The sequence below is a fragment of the Balaenoptera acutorostrata genome, chromosome 7 (assembly GCF_949987535.1).
Source record: "Balaenoptera acutorostrata chromosome 7, mBalAcu1.1, whole genome shotgun sequence".
Classification (NCBI taxonomy): domain Eukaryota; kingdom Metazoa; phylum Chordata; class Mammalia; order Artiodactyla; family Balaenopteridae; genus Balaenoptera; species Balaenoptera acutorostrata.
Window position 1 is genome coordinate 53,639,809 of NC_080070.1, and position 22,056 is coordinate 53,661,864.

General features: G+C 35.3%; 1 protein-coding gene across 2 annotated transcripts in view; it reads right to left on the reverse strand.

Moving 5' to 3' along the window:
• STK31 (serine/threonine kinase 31) overlaps positions 1 to 14,892 on the reverse strand; it is an 87,402-nt gene extending 72,510 nt beyond the window's left edge. The window contains exons 1-5 of one of the 2 annotated variants that reach the window (XM_028163817.1): positions 14,850 to 14,892; positions 14,709 to 14,761; positions 9,013 to 9,111; positions 3,906 to 3,980; positions 2,318 to 2,476 (exon numbers count right to left, since the gene is read on the reverse strand). In XM_028163817.1, the coding sequence (XP_028019618.1) occupies positions 2,318 to 2,476; positions 3,906 to 3,980; positions 9,013 to 9,111; positions 14,709 to 14,761; positions 14,850 to 14,877 (414 nt within the window). In that variant the 5' untranslated portion in view covers positions 14,878 to 14,892. The remainder of the gene's footprint in view (positions 1 to 2,317; positions 2,477 to 3,905; positions 3,981 to 9,012; positions 9,112 to 14,708; positions 14,762 to 14,849) is intronic. The other variant, XM_028163818.1, reaches the window with a different exon arrangement.
• Positions 14,893 to 22,056: the final 7,164 nt, after the last annotated feature.

The following is a 22,056-nucleotide window of genomic DNA, read 5'->3' on the forward strand; positions in this document are numbered from 1 at the left end:
CTTTAAACTGTTAAACCCATATTCCAATCTCTACCTCTCATTCCCTGATTCTACATGAAAATTCTCAAAGTAAGAAAGGCATTTAGGACATAATTTGATCTTCTTTGATCTTCAGCAATTTTTACCACCATTTTGAGTTTCAGTTTCAACTGTGCTTCAGCATAGGTGTGAAAGTGTTGGTTTAAAATGTGTTGAAAGTATTTCAGTGCCCAGGACACCCTCTTTTTTTTTTTTTTAACTGAATCCCTACTTATCCATTCATCCATTCAAATGCTAGATAAACTGGATGCTCATCTAACACCTAACAGGCAGAAGCAGAGAGATTAGGCATAAAAAATGAATAAAATACTTGTCTCTACCAAGACAGTCTTGTCTCTACCAAGCTCACCATCTTGTGGGGGGAGGAAAAAAATTACACCTCTACATGCCTATACATTGAACTAAAACAGCTGCAGGAGAATGAATGGTGGGTATCAGCAAAGACTTCTTATAAGAAATTACATTTGAACCTTCAGCTGAGAATTAATGGCTAAACATGGACTTTCTAAGCAGAGGCACTCAAGAATAACCATTTCTTTCCAGAAAACATTGTTTGCTAATTAGTTCAACTCCAATGAATAGTCTTTTTATTGACTGTAAGCATGCAAATACAAATAATACCATCTATTAAGAATCTACGAAGCGTATAAAACATTCTCAATACTGAAGTTTATTTCCTCAGTTCCAAAAATAAATTTTGAAAATGACACTTTCTTTGATTCATGTTTGTTTCAATCTACATAAATTTTATATCATCTTACTACGAGAATAGCAATGGACTTGAGTTCTAGCCCTAGCTCAGCCCTAATTAGCTTTATGAGTTTAAATAAGTCATTTAATTGTTGTAGACCCAATTTCTTTATTTGCAAAACAATAAGATGAGAGCAGATGAATTCTAAACTTTGGGTTTATTTATTTATTTATTTATTTATTTATGGCTGTGTTGGGTCTTCGTTTCTGTGCGAGGGCTTTCTCTAGTTGCGGCAAGCGGGGGCCACTCTTCATCGCGGTGCGCGGGCCTCTCACTATCGCGGCCTCTCGTTGCGGAGCACAGGCTCCAGACGCGCAGGCTCAGCAATTGTGGCTCACGGGCCCAGTTGCTCCGCGGCATGTGGGATCCTCCCAGACCAGGGCTCGAACCCGTGTCCCCTGCACTGGCAGGCAGATTCTCAACCACTGCGCCACCAGGGAAGCCCGAGAGCAGATGAATTCTAAGGTCTGTAAATTTAAGATTCCAAGGCTCTAGGCATGCAAGAAATTCAAAACAAGCCTCTACCTTGGTCAAAACATTTATATTAAAAAAAAAAGTAATAAATTTTAGATTTTAAACCAAAAATTTAGGGTGTAATTTTACAATAATATCTATGCTTTACTCTATTTATGAGAGTCTAAGTTTTAAGTACAGAAACATTTCTTGTAAGTAACTATAGTGCAGACAAAACTACACCCAATGACCTAAAAGATTCTAAAAACAACAAAAAGAGGCAAAGAGAAGGTTTTCAAATTTTACTGTTCCTTCTAGTACTGATTAAATTATTTTCAAATAAGTCATTTGAGCTGCTAAATATACAATACAAATCTGATTACTCTGCAATGTGATATTCCCTCAATGGCAGTATCAGCTATCAAAAGAACATCACTATTGCACAGATTTAAAAGGAGGTAGGATTCTTGTTAAGACTACCCCTGAAATTATTAGAGGTCTTCCAGAATTAGGTTGCTAACCCAAAATTTAATGGAAATGAATACAAACAGTAGTCTAGATTAGCAGAACATCACTGCCAATTACTATATCGAACAGTATGAGCCTCTGCCAAAATGATACAATCTGATTAATTTACAACTCCACTAATTTCAAATTTGTGGTATTTATCGCCAGGGCTAGATTAAAGAGCACTTTTATTTAATAAATACTTTCACAAAAGCAAAAAACAGAATAATTAGATTCATCATTCTCTCCATCATAAAAGAGACTATTCTTTGAAGCTTTCACATCAGAAGAAACTATTTACATTTATTATATGTGTGCGCATATACACACACACACACATATATATCATATCAGTCTTATCTGATCAAGAATGTTTACCCAGCAAAGACGAGCACAAATATATTATTATACAATTGTCTGTGAATTATTCTATAATTTCATATTTTCCATTAATTTATACAAGCTTTTACATCAAAGAAAATTAATGGATTTTTAGCACACTTATATTGCGTTTCCAGCACATAGTTTTACTTCTATTAGCAAAAATATTCACAATCTTTGACTTGCCTGATCAAACTGGGTAACTTCTTGGCCAGAAGGAATCTGTAGTCCCCAAAGTCTATACTTTTTGGCAACACTAGAAAATTGCAGATCCAAAGGAATCTCAGCTATATCAGATCGACTTAGAACTTCAGTATTTCCATAGTCAATATATCTCACCAGACACTGGAAAAAAAATGACAGAAATGCTAATACAGAACTTAGATTAAATATCTCCAAAGAAACTACCCATTTGCTGCTTTCTGTTAACTACCTGTAAATCATGATAGCATTTTACCTGAAACTGACAAAATGCATTCAGAAATGAGAGCTCCAGCAATATCCTCAAAATACAGAAAATCTATAGTCCATGAGATCCCGAGGATTTCTATATTTGGTACTATTTCCAACAGTACCATTTCTCATTTTGATTTTTTTTAAACAACGGTATTTAAATAAACATAAATCTATGAAACTTATGACTCTCTCCTATCTCAAATGTTAAAATCAATCAACCTTCTTAAATTCAAGTTGGAAACAATAAAATCTGAAAATAAAGGCAAAGTTATGAAACTTTCTTTGATAAACTTAAGCCTACTCCAACTGTTAGATCTTGGAAATGAATCAAATTCACCCTTACCTCCAGCTCTATATCTGTATAAAAGGTAAAAAAGAAAAATAGTTTATTACAAGGTCAAAAGCTATCTTGCCCTTTAATTTAAAAAAGTTAAAGCTAAACCAAAAGCAAACACAAAATATCATCTCCAGTTGTCAAACTGCAGAGAAAAGGTCTATTTCACTAAGATAAACCACTACCCATGACAGTAATAAATCACGAGATTTTTTTTAAAGATATTTGGAACATTACTCAAGGTGTTTCGCCTTACCTTCTCATTACACCAAGAACAATATTTACAAAACATATATATTATAAAATATTTTAAGTCCAGAAAAGTAGACAGAAAAAAACAGTAAAAGAAACCCTACAGAGATGCTTTTACAGAGCCTGCAATGTGCAATTGCCACCAAACAGCTATTCAGAATCCTATCTCCACAAACTCCCTTAAAAATCTCCCACAATTTCACAACGTAAAAAACAAAATAGCTAAATGCAAAGAAAATTCATCACATTTAACCAAGGCGTGAGAAAGTAGCAAGCCAATCTTCATTATTAACAATATGCACATCAACTAAGTAAAAGATAACCATAACTTCAGGATCAATCAAATGTTCTTTTCCTACTCAATCTTAATAGAATGAAATTTTAAGTTACTCAGCAAGAATCAAACATAATTATTAAGAACTGAGGTACAAAGAACCAATTGGTCACCAAAAATAATCACAAATTATGTAATCTATTCTTGGATAATCTGGGGTGATTATACAACAACTTAAAATCAGAAGAATATTCCTCAATCTGACTTGTATTTTTTTAAGCAATTGATTTCTTTTGTATTCTCTAAGGGGAAAAAATTTATATTTTAATCAGTTTATAAGTTCATTCAACCATATTTTATTACTACTATGAATAAGCAATGAAGGACTAAATAAGCATCAAATTTTGGAACCAAAATAAATATTCCTCAGAGCAAAAAAATTAAACACTTGTTCCTGCCTTTTCATCACTGATGATTTTCAGTACTTTGCATCTGTACCAACATTTATCTTCAGAAAATAATCCTCCATAAATCTACAAAGAGAAAAAGAAAGTAAAATTATTTGGCATTTTAATGAATTTAATGCTAAGTAGATCAGAATAATAATTAGCAGAATTAAGGACTTACTATACATAAATAAGCATAATAACTTATTTTATTCTCATAACAACCCTCTGAGGCAGGTACTTTGTTTTCACCATTATATGCCCGAAGTCATAAACTAGTTAGCAGCAGAACCAGGATTCAAATTCAGGCAACTGACTTCAGAGTCCATTATGTTTTTCTGCCTCTCCAAAAAAAAGGAGAGAGAAGATGAAAGACATAAAAACAGAAAACTCAAAAAAAGGCCGAAGCATCAAAGACTTAAAGTCATGCTGTTTTGATGTCTGAAGACATAATTGGTACAATTAATTGTTCTTAAAACACAAACATGCCAAGTACATGCCACTTAAGTCTAATTCTCAACCATGGTAGGATCCCTATGTCCAATCAGACAAGAAAGATTCTTACACTTTTTACTTTATACAGAAAGACTTCAGTGTTATTGTAAACATATGCAAATAAATTACATTAGATAATATCCTTAATACTGAACCTTCATATATTTTAAATTTATATTTTAATTTAATTATGTTTAATAGAGAACAAAGAGAAACATTTACATACTTCAAGTCAGTGTCTCAACCTCAGCACTACTGACATTAGAGACAGGATAATTCCTTGGTGGGGGGATGGAGGCTGTCTTCTGTCATATGCGTTGTAGGATGTTTAGCAGCTTCCCCCCCTGGCCTCTACCTACAAGATGCCAATAGCACTCCCTCCAGTTGTGACAACCAAAAATGTCTCCACGCATTGCCAAATGTCTCCTGGGGGTGGGAGTGGAAGATACAAAGTAACCCCAGGTTGATGACCACTTTAAATCATACATTCTCAATGGGAGAAATATTATCCCCATGGGAGTAAAAACTGGTTCTTGGAGCATGGAGGAGAATCTTAGATATTACAGTGGTTTGTAGTCCTCCAAAGTTCAACCCTACCTGACAACATAAATAGATATCCAGTGTATCTGTGGTGTTAAAATGTCTTGCAGAGAGGAGACCCATTAGGGAAAAAAATGCCTTAGAAGGGCATAATGAAAAAAAGGTTGAGGAGCATGGCTTTAGGTGATGGAGTATAAAATTAATTTTAAGTATATCACTCTGAACTAGGACAAATTCACAGATTTTAAAGCAAAAGGAATACAGAGGGTGAAATGTAAAAATCCTCAACTCCCCAAAGCAACAAAGTACAAATCAACTTAGACACACAAATGGATAGCTAAGAAAGCAAATGCTACAAAGGACAGGTGTGTTCAATTAGCACTTAACTCTGGTTCCCTCAGCTAACACTCACCAACTGAAGGGCAAGTGAGAGCACAAATGGCATGGTACCCTCTCCCAGCCATCTTACTTCATTTTTCAGCAAGCAAACAGGTTTAGTAGCAGAAATACCTGATCAACCGTCCTATCCAATTTCAAACCTTGCAAAAGACACATTACCGTTACGATTTTGTAATATATACCAATATAATTAACAATTCAATACAAGGCAAGTGACAGAAATGGTGTATCATTGTAACCCAGTCTAGGTAGGGGTGGGGATACCTCTAGAAATAGAGCTCGAACCCAACCAAACTGAGCAATCTAAAGTTCTTGACTCTGTTAGTGTGAATAATCACAACCACCATCATAAATACAAATCTATCCCAAATAGGTTTGTCTTGAGAGCACAGTCAGAACTATATAGTCATTCCCATTGTGCCTAGTCCCCATCTTCTCTCACGACTCCACAATTCACACCCCATGTCCTGACTACATGGTAAGAGGAAGAGGACTACTCAATCACTAAAGAAAATTTACACAGTATAATCCATTCACAGATAATCAGAGGTGGCTAAGTAATCATTTATAATGAGAGGTCTATTACTGAAAATAGGTTGAATTTTTTGTGAGGCAAGTAATTTATTCTGCATTCAACAGAGGAAAAACGGGTATGTCTTAACTCATAATACTATTAAACACAGTCACAGACTACAAGGATGTTTAAAAAAAACCTAAAATCTTTACAAATTGCATTATCTTATCCATTCTGATGCTCAGCTCCAAGCTACAATCCTTTCTTCCTTCTAAATTTCTTCTTTTTATACTTTTCTATATATGTCATTGGGGTTTTAAATTATTTTTAAATAAAACTAAATAAAGGCACATTATTAAAAGAAAATCAAAGTATACCCAAAGAGGTAAAGAGTAAGACTTCCTTCCCAATACTCTTCCACATGCACCTCCTGAAAATAATTTTATATTTACACTAATTTCACATGTACACTATATGTTTATGCTTTTTTATTTACATAAATGAGTTCATTTTAAATATACTATTTTTCACCTAATTCCATATCAAAATACAGAACTCTATCTCCCTCATTTAAATAACCAGGGCTTGGGGCTGGGTGAGGCAAGCAAGGCACCCAGGGCACAAAATTTTTAAAGGGGAATTCACTCTGAGGTATCAACCCTGAACTTGCAAAAGTGCCTCCTTAAATTCAGTGCTTACCTTACCCTAGCTATCAGCCCCCAAAATGATTACTTAGTATTCCAAAATAAGGATCTACCACAGTTCATTAATTATTCCAATACAGGGTAACAGTTAAGAAGGTGGGCTCTGTGAGTTTAAATATTTGATCCACCTTTAACTAGCCGGTGATTTTCATAAAGTTATCCTAGCTGTGTCTCAATTTCCAAAAAAATAAAGTATAAAATAATAACATCTGCCTCACAGGGTTGCTGTGAGGATTAAATGAGTTAGTACAAATGAGTGAGGATTAAATGAGTTAGTAGCCAAGTATTTAGAACACTGTCTCTGTCTCACAAAGGGTAAGATTCAAATGCTAGCTATCATTATTATCACTACTACTACTACTGTAATATTGATATATTAAAGGATACTTAATCTCCACTTTTGCCTATTACAAATAATGCTACATTGAATATATCTGTACAAACATCTCTGAGTACTTTCTGTACTTAAATGTCCAAAGGGTAAATTCTTGGCAGAGAAACTGATGCAGCCAAGACTACAGGCATTTACTATTTTGAAAAAGATGGTTAACACGCACATATAGTCATCTGATTTAAAGCAAAGATTCCAAGACAAATCAACAAAGAAAGGATTGTTATTTCAATAAATGGTGCTGATATAACTGGATATCGATATGGAAGAAAATTAATGTAACCTCTACTTCACATCATAACCAAAAATTTATTGGAGGTAAACCACAGCCCTAAATGCAAGAGGCAAAAACTTCTAGGGAAAAAACAAAATTGGAGAATATAGTCATGACCTTGGGGTAAGTGAAGAGATCTTATATAGGAAACAGAAAGCACAAACCAAAAAAAAAAAAATTAACAGATTTCAAATGTTATCAAGAATGTGAATAGGGAAGCCATACACTAGGAGAAGACAGTGGCAACACACATATAAGACAATGGACTCATATCCAGAATATATAAAGAACATGTGCAGTTGTCCCTTGGTATCCACAGGGGATTGGTCCCAGGACCCCCCTCAGACGCTAAAGTCCCTTATAAAAAATGGAACAGTATTTGCATATAACTTATACACATCCTCCCATAAAATTTAAATCATCTCTACATTACTTGTAATACTGAATACAACGTAATTGCTACATAAATAATTGTAAATACAATGTAAATGCCATGTAAATAGTTGTCAGTACATAGCAAATTCAAATTTTGCTTTTTGGAACTTCCTGAAAATTTTTTGGAATGTGTTTGATCCACAATTGGATGAATCCATGGATGAGGAACCCATGGATATGGAGGGCCAACTGTATAGAACTTCCTACAAATCAATCTAGACAAACAACCTTGAAAACTGGGAAAAGATCTAAATAGGTACTTCACAAAACAGGATATCCAAATGGCTAATAAAACCTGAAAAGCATGCTTAAGCTTAGTACTCATCAGGAAAATGAAATTAAAATCACAAAATAACAATACACACCCACCAAAATGGCTAAAATTAGAAAGACTGACAATGAGAAGTGTTGGTGAGGACACAGAGGAACTGGAACTCTCATAGTTTGCTGGTAAGGATGCAAACTGGTTCAATACTTTTCCAAACTGATTGGCCAGTACCTACTATAGTGAAACATGCCTACCCTATGACTTGGCAAGTTTACTCCTAGGTATATACAAAAAAGAAATAAGTTAAAATATCCATTAGAAGGCTTGTATAAGGATTTCATAGCAGTTTCATTCACAGTGGCCAAAAACTACAAACACTCCAAACGCCCATCAAAGGAGAACAGATAAATTTTGGTATACTTATACAGTGAAATACTGCATAGCTTGAAAAAGCACAAACACACAATAATATAGATGCACACAATAATATGGATAAATCTCAGAAATTACGTTGAACAAAAGAAGCCAGACATATACAAAAGAGTACATATTGTATAATTTACGAACAGGCAAATGAACCTACGGTGATAGAAGTCAGAATAATGATAATCTGTTAAGAGACTACTGACCAAGAATTGACTGAGAAGGGGCCTGAGGGAATTTTCTAGGGTGATAGAATTGTATCTTGATCTGGGTGATGATCACACAGATGCATAGATATGAAAAATTCATCAAGAGATTAAGAGATACACACTTCACTGTAAGTTATATGTCAATTAAAAAATATATGTACATATATATATTGTCCAGCTGTTCTCCATAAGTATGTCTCTTACAAATTTTTATGAATCAGTGTCAAGGGCAAGGATTCTATTTTGTTCACCACTGTATACTCAATGCTTAACACAGTGCCCAGTACCTAGCAGATAGTTCATAAGTATTTCTGAAAAAGTAAACTTATTACGACTGTAGTTTATACAAATTCTAAAAACTTGCCTCTTCCTTTCAAATATATTAAAAATTCCAAAAACTATAAAATCTGAGACACAGGAAAGCTAATAAGAAAGACAGAATAATTATACCCAAGAATATGGCTCACCTTCTTTGGATCAAGATTCCCAAAAACTGAACTGGCATGGGGACAGACTTCAGACAGTGAACAACCAATCTTCATAATATCGTTATTTCTACTGATACTCTAGAAGAATAGATATAGTATAAGATTCAGTAAAATATTATTTGACAGTGTTATGCAAATGAGGGTTCTACTATGCATAATACTTAAAAGGTTTTGGAGTATTAGAAATTAAATCAGTTCTTATGTCATTATTTTTTCATAATTCAAACAAGTTCTTTGTAAGAAATGGAACTAGGCTATAGAAAATTTTTACTTCCCGATGAGTTCAAATTACTTGGAATTCAAACTAAGATACCAAATATTATTAATATCATATTAAGAGGTAACTTTAAACAATTGTCTCTGGGTTTTACTTTAGCTCTAATTTACTTTAGCTCTAATTTACTTTAGCTCAAAATAGATACCATATTTTGGTCAAATGACATGGGTCTTCTCACATATTTGTTGTTGTGTAAAGGAAACATGTAAAAACAATTTCAAAATGTACAGGTTCTCTGTATATAAATACTGTAATCTAGTTAGTAAATTTATTTCTCACAAGGGCATGGGTTAACAATTTTGAAACTACTTTAGGTATATACTAGGACTGAACAAGTTAAGTAAATATGTTCTAGATAATGAAAGCAGGGAGAGAGAAATTACAAATAAGGAAGGCTAGAATGAACCTGCAGTGTTAGATTACAATTGGGAAGTATCAGTATGAACTTGTGTGTGTGTGTGTGTATACACACACACATACACACATACATATACACAAACACACATATATGTGTGTGCATGTGTGTGTATACATATGTTTGTGTGTTAATATATGCATATATGAAAGAGACACAGAGATACAGATGTGTATATGTGTTAGTTATATATATATTTGTATTTATATAGTATATTTATAAATATATATATAGTTCCTATCTCTGTCCGCTGAGAGAGCCTAGAAGCAATGACACTCAAGTAGCAATAAGCACACCTAGTGCCCAGATCTTGATTTTTAAACACCATTCTCCAATAAAAGGAACAAGAGTTCTTTGGAGAGTGGTTGAATCCAGGGCTAGGACAGGGAAATAAAAGATGATCCTGGAACATCTGGTGATGCCAGAAAGTCAAGAAATATTCAAAAAAAGAATGGGTGCATTTTAAAGGATACAGTAGCCAATGTGAACAATCTCCTATTGGTCAAAGCTGGAACAATTTAAACAACAAAATAAATGATAGTATGGGATTATAATCCATGGAATAAATACCCATGGATTTATATTAATATAAATAATTGAATAAATAAATACATAAATGCTGGAGAGGAAACAGCTCTTCCTTAAAGAGGAATTCCAATTAATAAATGTAGAAGGAATGAGGAAAATAGAAAACCATCATTAGGCAAAGGCCATAGCAATAAATAAAAAATTCGTGGGTAAAAAGTTTAAGAGAAACAAGATTAGATAGTCTCAATGCATCTCACTCTAAAACACTTATTACTTACAAAAGGAAAAACAGTAACTTTACAACTGAGAAACCCAGCAGTTACCACCTTAACCAAGTGGATCAAGGTTAACATCATCAACAGTGAAATATAACAACATCATAAATCCCCAATATGATGTACTTTCAGTACACATCACTTCTGTAGTACTACTGCCAATCTATTTATGAGAAATCATAAACAAATACAAACTGACCAGAATTCATTAAAAACGTCAAAATCATGAAAAATATGTATAAATAAAGGAACTATCAAAAGTTGGAAGAGACTAAGGATACATGACAACTAAATATAATGTGGGATCCTGAATTAGATCCTGTAATAGAAACAAAAAAAAAGGCGGGGGGGGGGGGCGGGGAACTGGTGGAATTTGAATAAGAGCTGTAGTTAAGATTTAACAGCATTGTACTAATGTTAATTTCCTGACTTTGACCATTGTACTTTGGTTATGTAAAATGTTAGCAACAAGGAAAGCTAGGTGAAGGGTATAAAGAAATTAATTTTATAACTTTCCTGTAAGTCTAAAGTTATTTCAAAGTAAACTGTTAAATATATATATATATATGTTCTTTAAAAATATACCAATAACATGAAGTCAGAAAGAGAAAAACAAATATTGTATATTAACGCATATATGTGGAATCTAGAAAAATGGTACAGATGAACCAGTTTGCAAGGCAGAAATAAAGACACAGATGTAGATGTAGAGAACAAACGTATGGACATGAAGGGGGGAAAGCGGGGGGCGGAGGGAGGGTGGGAGGGGGGGATGAACTGGTAGATTGGGATTGACATGTATACACTAATATGTATAAAATAGATAACTAATAAGAACCTACTGTATTAAAAAAATAAATAAAATTCAAAAACACAGAAACAAAATAAAAAAATCTATATCAATACCATATTCAATAAGGCTAGAAAGAACATGATTATCTCTGTAACTGGAAATAAACTCTGAAAGAGCAGTTCAAACGACATCATGATGAATATAAGTACTGATAAACAGCAAAAATGGGAAGTGAATTTAAACTGACCCCAAGACACACTTGAAGCAGCCTTTGTAAATAAACTCCTGGAATGAGCTCTCTAAAGTTCAAAATACACCGAAGTATTTTACATAATTAGATTTTGTAGGTATACGGACTAGCATAAACAGAAGCTCTTTTTCTCAAAGGTCAAATACTTAAGATTCCTTCAACTGCCACTCATCAAACTAGGCCTACCAAAAATTCTGAAGTGTTTCATGTAAATGGCTTAAATGGCAGAAATCCATAGTGGTAGAAACACAGAGACTATGTGTGAGCAAACCTTCATCTTGACCTGCCTCCACGTGTTTCTAAATCTCTATTTACTCTTCATCTACACCCTATCCCAACCTAATCAAATGTTAAAATTTGCATCTTTTTTTTCCTGCCATATTCTTTCTGTAGGATTACTATTTTATTGTTGCCCTTCCTGTTACACAGGATGTACACAACTGGTGTTAAAAAGTACAATACATTCTACAGCTGAGCACCACTTTCTGTAACTGAACAGGCAAAGAAATTATACTGAACATCAGCATCTGGCAGTATTTTTCAGAAAAAAAAAAGTGTCTAAAGTGGGTTTAAATTGATTAACACTATTAAATCACTTCTAATATTTGATATTATATGATTCAATACAGCCATACAATTACATAAAATGTGTTAACATCAAAGAATACAACCAAAATTAAGATAGCAAACAAAGCCTATATAACTTTTTTTTAACAGAAAATACTCTTGAAACCTGCATGTAACTGCCCATTCTTTTAAAGAAAACCTACTTAAAGCAAAATTATCAGCCTCCAGAAAAATCACACACACTAAGCCTATCCCCATAAAGTGTACAAAATGCACACTTGAAAAATACAAAATTAAAACTGTAAGCAACAGGTGAGCTGCATATTTATCAGAATGTGAAAAGAAGTCCTCCCAGTTTTAGCACTGTTGTATAAAGAACTGTCTTTTGATGTGAAATTCATGAATTGTCCTCCTGTTGGGACCACACTTTACAAAAATACCACATTTTTGAAACGAGATTACAGAGCAAGATAGAGCATCTTAGCAATGGCATCTTACTAAAGTATTTTTCTTTGATTTTTACTACTTTATCAAAATATATCAAAATTTTATCAAACATCAAAAGATGTCCCTTAGATATGTAGGATTCATTTTTAAAATTCTTGCCTAGAAACAATATACAAAGGAGAAGCATATTCACTCCCAATCACACTCCTGAAAGAAGATTCTCAAGGTTGAGAAGGGTCTTCTTTTTCTCAAAAATATACCAATAACATGTTGTTTTTGGCCTTAGCATGTGTTAAGATGTGAGATTTCAGGTTAGTCGACTGAGCAAACTTATTACAACCATCGAAGGGGCACATACAGGGCGTGTCTCCGGTATGGATTCACACGTGTGCACAATTTGCTTCTCGAAAAAAATCATTCGATTCATATGGACGCCTTAGCAGTTTTCACTTCATCTTTTCATCCAATTAAGACATTTTTCCTCACTTTTTCAAATATGTTTAAATTTCTACAGGGGCCTCAACTTCACGGTTGAAATCAGAGGTTGGTAAATTATGGGCTCTCCTACCTGTTTTGGTAAATAAAATTTTAATAGATCACAGCTATACGTATTTATTTATGTATTGTCTATGGCTGCCTTTGCACTACAATGGCAGCTTTTGTAGAGCTGAACAGTTGCAAAAGAGACCCACAAACCTTAAAATATTTACTATCTAATATTTCACAGAAAAAGTTTGCTGACTCCTGGTTTAAATCAGTTCCAAATTCAAGCAACAGCTTCACATAAAGGTCAATAAAAATCAAAGTCTAGAGCTGCAATGACCAAGACAATAGCCAATTCTTACTTGAAATATGGCTAGTCTGATTTAAGTTGTGCTGTAAATCTAAAATATACACTGGATATGAAAAAAAGGAAAATAAACTATCTTGGTAACATTTATATTGATTATATTTTGAAATGATATTTTGGATATGCTGAGTTACATAAAACATATTTATTAAAATCAATTTTGCCCGTTTCTTTTTACTTTTTTATGTGTCTGCTAAATTTTAAATTACTTATATGGCTCACATTATATTTCTACCAGACAGTGCTGGTCTGAAAATCTTATTTAAGATAATAAATGTTTTTCCTATATAATGAGCTTAAAAATATCATTTATCATCCAACCTGGGACACTGCTGAGAGGAACACAGGTGCTATTAATGCAGAGACAATGGGCATTGAACCAGAACATTGTGGGCAACCTTTAGAAAATATGTTCATAAGCAGAGATACAAATTTGCCAAAATTTTTCTATGACTATCAGCCTTCTAAAATGTTTTCTATATAGATTTAAGAACACTGAGTTAATCGTATGTCTTCTATAACCTTTCTTCTCATAAATCCTATTTCCCACATTGCCAATTCACTCTACCCGTACAAAAAGGAGTTCTCAGGCCGTAGAAGTACAGAGAAATGTTATTCCCTTCCCTCCCATATCATGTAGTTCACAAAATTAAAAATTAGTGAGTAATTGTGTACCTCTGAGGGATTCACCTTTTAAATTCTGGAACATAAGCACTTTGATGCTTTGCTTTGTATTTAAAACTGAGTAAACTTATCTGTCTTGAAGCATGACAACGTAAAATTATAAATGTTCCATTAGTACTTCCAATTATATGATGAGAAAAACATTGTACCTCAAATTCAAAATTAAGCCAATAGAAAAAAATGACTGAAATTTTAAAACTTAGTATCACTTAAGAAACAATCTTATCAGAGACCTCTAGATGGGGCTGTAACTTCAGAAATACAACAGTTTTTCAGCATCTTCAGTAATTGATGCAGCCTAGATGTGTTAAATTGAATGTAATTCTAAAACCACAACTACAATTTTGCTGTTTTCTTTTTTAACTCAGTGTATTATGAGCCTACTACTCATAATTCTGGTATTAAGTTCCAGCTGTAACCATTTGTCTTCTAATAATGCCTTGTGTTAAATAATGTTCAATAAAAATTAAGCATTGAGAATAACAATGATATATATACATTACAGGGTTTTTATTTTTGTTTTTGTTGGGGAGGTCCTGGATTAGTGGAGGAAAGGGTGGGAGAGGAAATCAACCAGGCTACTATTTACCTGGGCCCAAAACGTTACTGCATCTTCTACATGACTTCCAACCACATCTTCAACTAAAACCAAATCACAATGCAAAGAAAATTAGAAATTAATCAAGATCATCTAGCTCTTACAATCAAAAATAATTTTTAGTGTCAGTACCTTTACTGTAATGTACTTCTTCATCCATTTGGACAATTCCTGAAAAACTAAAAGAATTTAATACTTTGAATTAGGTTCTATTAATCTGTCCATTAACACTGAATAAAGACTAAACCATATAATGTCCAAGTTCCTCCAAGTACGTTTTGTCCTAAGTTATCAAAATTTAAATTCTATATTAAAAACAACCCCAAAGATATTTTCTTCAATAATTGTTTTGAGTATATTGTATTTTGCAATTTTATCGTACGCAATTTCTATCTTTGAAATTATCTCCTTAGCCAAACCTTTACAAATTTACGTTGAAGGGTATAATTCATGCACACTTTGATCAGTTACATAAATACTTCAGAACAATGTGCATACTCTTTTAAAATAATTGATGCCCTTCCCAAACATGAGTAGGACTTCCATAATCTAAACAAAAAGAAACACTACAAACATATGTAAAACAAATGCTTCCGACTGGTATTTAATTTTTAAATAAACATACCATTTTATTTAAAAGGCATAGTTGTTTCTGCTTTTGAAGATACCCTGCATTTAAAAACTGCAAAATGAATCAAACTTTACAATACCTTCAAACATAATTTTCATTAAATAATTTGCTTTCCCAACTGCAAAATATTTCAAGATAAATGTCTACTAGTTTATAATTTTATCCTTAAAACACCAGAAGATTGCACTTTACATGCATAAATGTTAGTTTTTTGAAGGAAATGGAAAACAATAAATTTTTTTAAAGAAATTTAAGAGTTAACTAAACATCACTACACCAAAGCTCCAAATACTCTCCCAACTATGGGGAAAAAAGTTAACCCTATGTGGGGGGGGAGGGGGGAAGGTCATAAAAATTATTTTTTAAACTTTATTCTTATTTTTGTTACAACTTTAAAAAAAAATTTTCGCATACACTAACTAGGATCAACACATCTTTAAAAGAAAGATTCTTCCTCAAATATTGGCCAAAAGTAATTTTTAAATTTAGCAAAAAGTTGTAAAATCAAGTTGAAATCTGTTCAGGGAGACTATATTTCACTGGAAGGCACTGGCTTAAACTTAGTAAAAATGAAAATGTTTACTTTGGAAATCGCACCACACGATCTAAAAAGCCACTGCTAGAATAATGTTTAAATCTTACTTTTAAAGGGGTCAAAAAAGACTTTTTCACATGGTTATGAAGGAAGTGATGCTGCACCCACTTTCTGCAAACCTGGATTACCAAACGGCACTTCCAATTCACATCGAGAGTTTGGAGTAAGTAAGTCCAGGTCGCTCCTTAACACCTATTTTAGGAGGGATTTCGAAGTTTAAACGGCACGTAGTTTGCGGGAAGAGAAAATTCCACCCGACAAGAGGCCTGCAGGTCCCTGTCTTCACCCAGAACACGCAGGTCTCAGTTATTTGCAGGCCGGCTTCGCCTCCCGGCACCACACTCAGCAACTGGGGCGCCTGTCACCCTCAGAAGTGGGCCGGCGGCTCGGAGACCCAGAAGGCCAGGAAACGGGCCGCGCCCATACTGGTCAGCCCTAAAAGACCACCAGGGGTGAAAATACGGTCCCTGAAGCAGCCACCATCGAACCTACCAAAAAGACTCCTACTGACCTCGCACTGCTCACCAGAGAAGTTCTAGAAAAGTGCCCCCGGCCCCACATGCCTGGCCCTCAGCCCTCTATCCCAAGGCCGCGGCTTGCCGTCAGCCCGCCGTCAGCCGGCAGTGGCGCATGTGCAGACGCTTACCTCGCGTGCCCCGGCCACTCTGGCCCCACACTGCGCTTGCGCAATCGTCGCTGCGCCTTCATACTGGCTTGGCGCGAGCCGGTGCCGCGCTCACGTGACCACCAAAGCCTGGGGGCCTAGGGCGGGGCGTGCTGGCTGAGGCCAGGCACCCAGAGGGCCGCGCACGGAGACTGCGCTGGCAAGATTTATGGGCCGGTATTCCCAGCACCTGCGGGCTAATGGCTGCTTCTTTAACAAGGCTTCAAATAATGACATAAGGTAGTGGCTTGGATTTTGTGGCCTTTCCTAATTTGTACACGGTGATTAAAATTTTAAAGCAGCCAAGTTAGAAGAATCCCGGCATTCTTTTTTACAGGTGGAAAGGAGAAAATGACTTTGGTTAATGAAAATGTGGTTTTCAAATTCGTAGCTTTACAAGCATTTCTCAGTCCAGCCTAGCGTCAGATCTCTCTCTTGTGTTGCAGCGTTTTTCACGACATTAAGGGGGAAAAACTAATATAGCTTATCTATCCAGTTATAAGCAGATATTACCCTTTGTGGCAAACCTTGCATAACAGTAGAAAATTATCTCCATTAATTTTTAACAGCTTGATTGAAGTATAATTAATATACAATAAGCTGCAGGTATTAAAAGTACATACTTAGATGACCGAACATACTGTATACTGCTGCAGTCATCCTCACTGTTAAGAAAGATAGCAGTCATTTCCTTTACCCCCCCCCCAAAAGTTTCCTCATGCCTTTTTATAGTACTTGGCTCCCCATGACTACCCCAAAGAACAGATTCTGCTTTCTGTCACCATACGTAAGTTTGCATTTTCTAGAACTGGATGTTAATGAAATCATACAATATGTCCATTTTCTCTGTTTTCTTTCATTCAGCATAATTATTTTGAGATTCATCCATTTTTTTCACATGTATCAATAGTTCGTTGCTCCTTACTGCTAAGTACTATTCCACTGATACCAGCTGTGGGGTTTTAGTAGATACCCTTTATCAGATTGAAGAAATTACCTTCTAAGTTTGCTGAGAGTTTTTATCATGAATGTATATTCAGTTTTGTCGAATTCTCCATCTATTGTGATGATCATGTGGTTCTTTTTTAGTTAGTTAATATGATGAATTACATTGGCTAATTTTCAAATGTTAAACCAACCTTGCACCTCTTGGATAAAACCCACTTGGTCATGATGTATTATCCTTTTTATATATTCTTGTATTAGATTTGCTAAAATGTTAAGAATTTTTGCATCTGTGTTCAAGAGGGATATTGGTCTGAAATTTTCTTTTCTTGTAATGTCTTTGTCTGGTTTTGATACAGAGCAATACTGGCCACATAGAATGAGTTGTAAAGAATTCCTAACTTCAGTTTTCTGGAAAAGTCTGTATAGAATTGGTAATCTTTGTTCCTTAAATATTTGGTAAAATTCACAGTGCAGCCATCTGGGCCTGGAATTTTCTTTGTGGGAATGTTATTAACCACAAATTCAGTTTATTTAATTGATACATAGGCTAATCAGCATATAATAGATATAGGGTTAATCATCTATTATCTATTTATTATTGAATGAACTTCATAGTTTGTGTCTTTCAAGGAATTTATCCATTTCATCCAAGCTGTCAAATTCATTGGCATGAAGTTGTTTATAACATTCCTTTATTATCCTTTGAATATCTGTAGAATCTATAGTGATATCACCACTCTTGTTCCTAATGTTGGTGAATTGTCTGCTGTCTTTATCTTTTGCTGATCCATCTAGCTAGAGGTTTATCAATTTTGTCTTCTCAAAAAAAACCCAGCATTTGGTTTTATTCATTTTCTCTATTACTTCTCTGTTTTCTATTTCTATTTCTGCTCTGATCTTTATTATTTCCTTTTTCCTATTTATTTTAATTTTCATTTTCTCTTCTTCCTCTAGTTTCTTAAGGAGAAAGCTGAGGTCACTGATTTGAAATCTCCTTTTCTGGCATAGGCATTTGGTGCTGTAAATTTCCCTCTAAGTACTGCTTTAGCTGAATCACACACATATGTTTATGTTTTCATTCTCATTCCATTAAAAGTACTTTGATTCCTCTTCTAATTTTTTTCTTTGACCCATGGATTATTTAGACACATGTTATATAAGTTTCAAATATTTGGAGATGTCCCAAATATTGGGACACCTTGTTTTGATTTCTAATTTAATTCCATTGCTGTCAGAGGACATAAATTACCATCTGAATCATCTTAAAAGTATTGAGACTTGTTTTATGGCCTAGAATATAGTCAATCTTAGTAAATGTTCCATGTGCACTAAAAAAAGAAAAAAGAATGTGTACAGCAGTTCTCCCTTATCCATGGTTTCACTTTCCACAGTTTCAGTTACCCATGGTCAACCAGGGTTTGAAAATATTAAATGGAAAATTCCAAAAATAAACAATTTTAAGTATTAAATTGTGCACCCATCTGAGTAAGTATGATGAAATCCTACACTTTCCTGCTTCATACTGCCCTGGATCCCCAACCATTGACATTGTCTGCTCCTAACATCCAACCACTGACATCATCATGGCCTGATGACCCACGATCACCCAAAGTAGATGACCTTCCTTCTGACATATCTTCAGAAAGTCAATAGTAGCCCAATGCTACATCACAATGCCTATGCCATTCACTTCACTTCATCTAATCATGTAGCCATTGTATCATCTCACATCATCACAAGAAGAAATGTGGCTACAGTACAATAAGATATTGTGAGAGAAAATTTTTATCACATACTTTTTTTATAGTATATTGTTATAATTGTTCTATTTTGTTAGTTATTATTGTTAATCTCTTACTGTGCCTAATTTATACATTAAACTTTATCATAGGTATGTATGTATAGAAAAAATGTAATATTTATAGGGTTTGGTACCATCTACGGTTTTAAGAATCCACTAGGGTTCTTGGAACATATCGACCAGGGCTAAGGGGGCACTACTGTATTCTGCTGTCATTAGGTTGCGTGTTCTATAAATGTCACTTAGGTCAAGTTGGTTAATAGTTGTTCAGGTCTTCTATATCCCTACTGACTTTATATCTACATAACCCATTGGTTAGGGAGGCCCTTAGGTCATTAACTCTGACTCAAGCCTCCAGCACCTGAGAAGAATCTAGGGCAAAAAGCAAGATCTAAGTTGATCTACCCCAATTATATATATTTAAGGACTGTCGAAATAAAGAGTGTGGCCAGACCCACTGTACCCACTGAGATGGACTTCGGCCAGGACTTCATTTATCATTGGGCTTCCATAAAACCAGAGGACCATAATGATGTTTTGGGTCCTTTGGGATCCATATCAGCTCAGATCCTGTCCAATAGTCCTTGGTTTAAAAATCTCAATATTCCTCTTTCTCCACTGCATAGTTACCCTGGTAAATGGTGTTAAATGACTGACCCTTTGGGGAAGCATCAAGGGGATGTTTATCATATATACTTGAGAATCCTTCCTCAAAGGGATCTGGGCTTTCCCTTCCATCAATGGGCTGTAGATCTGAACTGCCTTAGATTCAGAAATTGAGTGAGGAACCGTGGTTATACAAGTCAAATAACATCCTAATCAGCTGTGCTTCTATCTTTCCCCTTGGAACATCATGATCTTAACCTTCTTCACAGATCCATGCCTTCGTACCTATTAATTATGTCCATTGGGCCTCTGACAGTTAAGTTCCACAACCTGGCCTTTGACATTTCTGCATCCCATCATCTACACTTATATAAAGGAGCCCAGTATCATGGCAGCATCTTCTACCATCAACTCTACCCTGCAGAGGTTAGTCACTGCCAAACTTCTGTGTTGCCAATATATGCTTCACCATTACATTTCTTATTGCCTTAGTTACAAGCATCATCTGAGCCTTCCCAAAGAAAACAGTCACGTAGTAGCTTCTCCAGTTTTAAACAACGAGTCCATTCTAACACTGCTGTTTTCCTGAGCTTTCTGACCCCTTCCTCAATACTATGCCAAATAACTTCTGGCATTTCTACCATATCTTCCATATGCTATCGTAGCAATGTGTTAGGACCAACTCCAGATACCCTTGCCAGGACATTAAAGCCTGAGTCATGAGTAAGTGCTACGATGTCACTCTTTCCTGTCAAGCCTTATATTCCACTCCCTGATCCAACACCCTCAAGATCTATTCCCAAACATGTTTCCTAGGTCCCTGCCAGTACATTTAGACCAGAACCTGCAGTTCATGCAGATTGTAACCTATCCTCCTACAGGAAGGACTGTATATCTGCTCTAAGAGTATGCTGAGATCTGATCCTAGTTATCAGTTTAGAGTCAATGAGGCATAGCAGGGATGGGTCTTAAGGAGAACAAGTATTATCTTGCAATGCAAGTGCCTCAAATAGGCTTTGCAGGATCTCCAGGCAAGTGCAGGCTGCTCTCCTCTAGCTATGTGGAGGAGACTGCTTCGGCCAGCTCAAAGGTTCAGGAAAACCTGAGGGTTCAATATTTCTCAGTCTCACCAACACATGTCCCCATTGCATGTTTCAGGGTTCCTTTTCCTGTAGGCATGCTAACTTTGGTGGAGGAAATGATCAAGGCTGTGCATTCAGTTTCCTTTGCAGCCTTGCCACCTTTACTATTAAATTTGGGCTGGAATGTCAGCACAGACGGCCTACATCCGCATGAGATGAGACTTTTCTTGAAAGGTGCTGTTGAGGCACTCTGGTTTCTGCAGCATGCCTTAAGTAGCTAACATGAACCTATGCCATTTTCTTTTTTCAAGGTTTCCAAAGCAGTTAACAATGGCTAAAGAACACCTCCATCTTTATAATTTCCGTTAGTCCCATTCCACAGTAATGTCACCGCTATGGTATAACCTAACACTTCACCTTCCACCTGCTATTCATGCAAATCCACTACAGTAACTGTGATGCATCTACATGCCAGGGGTTATCACTACCCCACTTACCACCAGCTATGGGTCTTTATTGCCATCTATTCAATGAATATTGCAGTCACAGAATCCCATCCTGAGGGTTTGCTTTTTAAGGCCATTCCTGATACCCATCATAGCCTGGGTTTACCCCTCACAAAAAAGCAAAGCCTAAGACAAATGTTCAAATACAGGTAAGTTTATTTGGGAAGTGATCTGAGGGAACCAGAGGGAGGAGTCAGGGAGTGGAAAAGGGGAAAAGAGAAAGCTAACATAAGGATGTATTATGGGGTTGACCATTGCTATGGGTGACTAGTGCTCAATCCTATTTTCTGAGAAAGATTATGAAAGGCATCTCAGAACTGTCTTCCCAGCAGAAGGAAGGGGAACTATTTATCTATCTATTGGCTTCCACCTCCCATTAGTCAAGTTTGCTCCCAAGGTCATTAACCCACCCGTGTATTTCATACATGTATGATGCAGAGGGGTTCCAGTGGGCATCCCAAGCTACAGTGTCAGAGGATCTTTAGAGAAGACAGCAAGACAAAGTG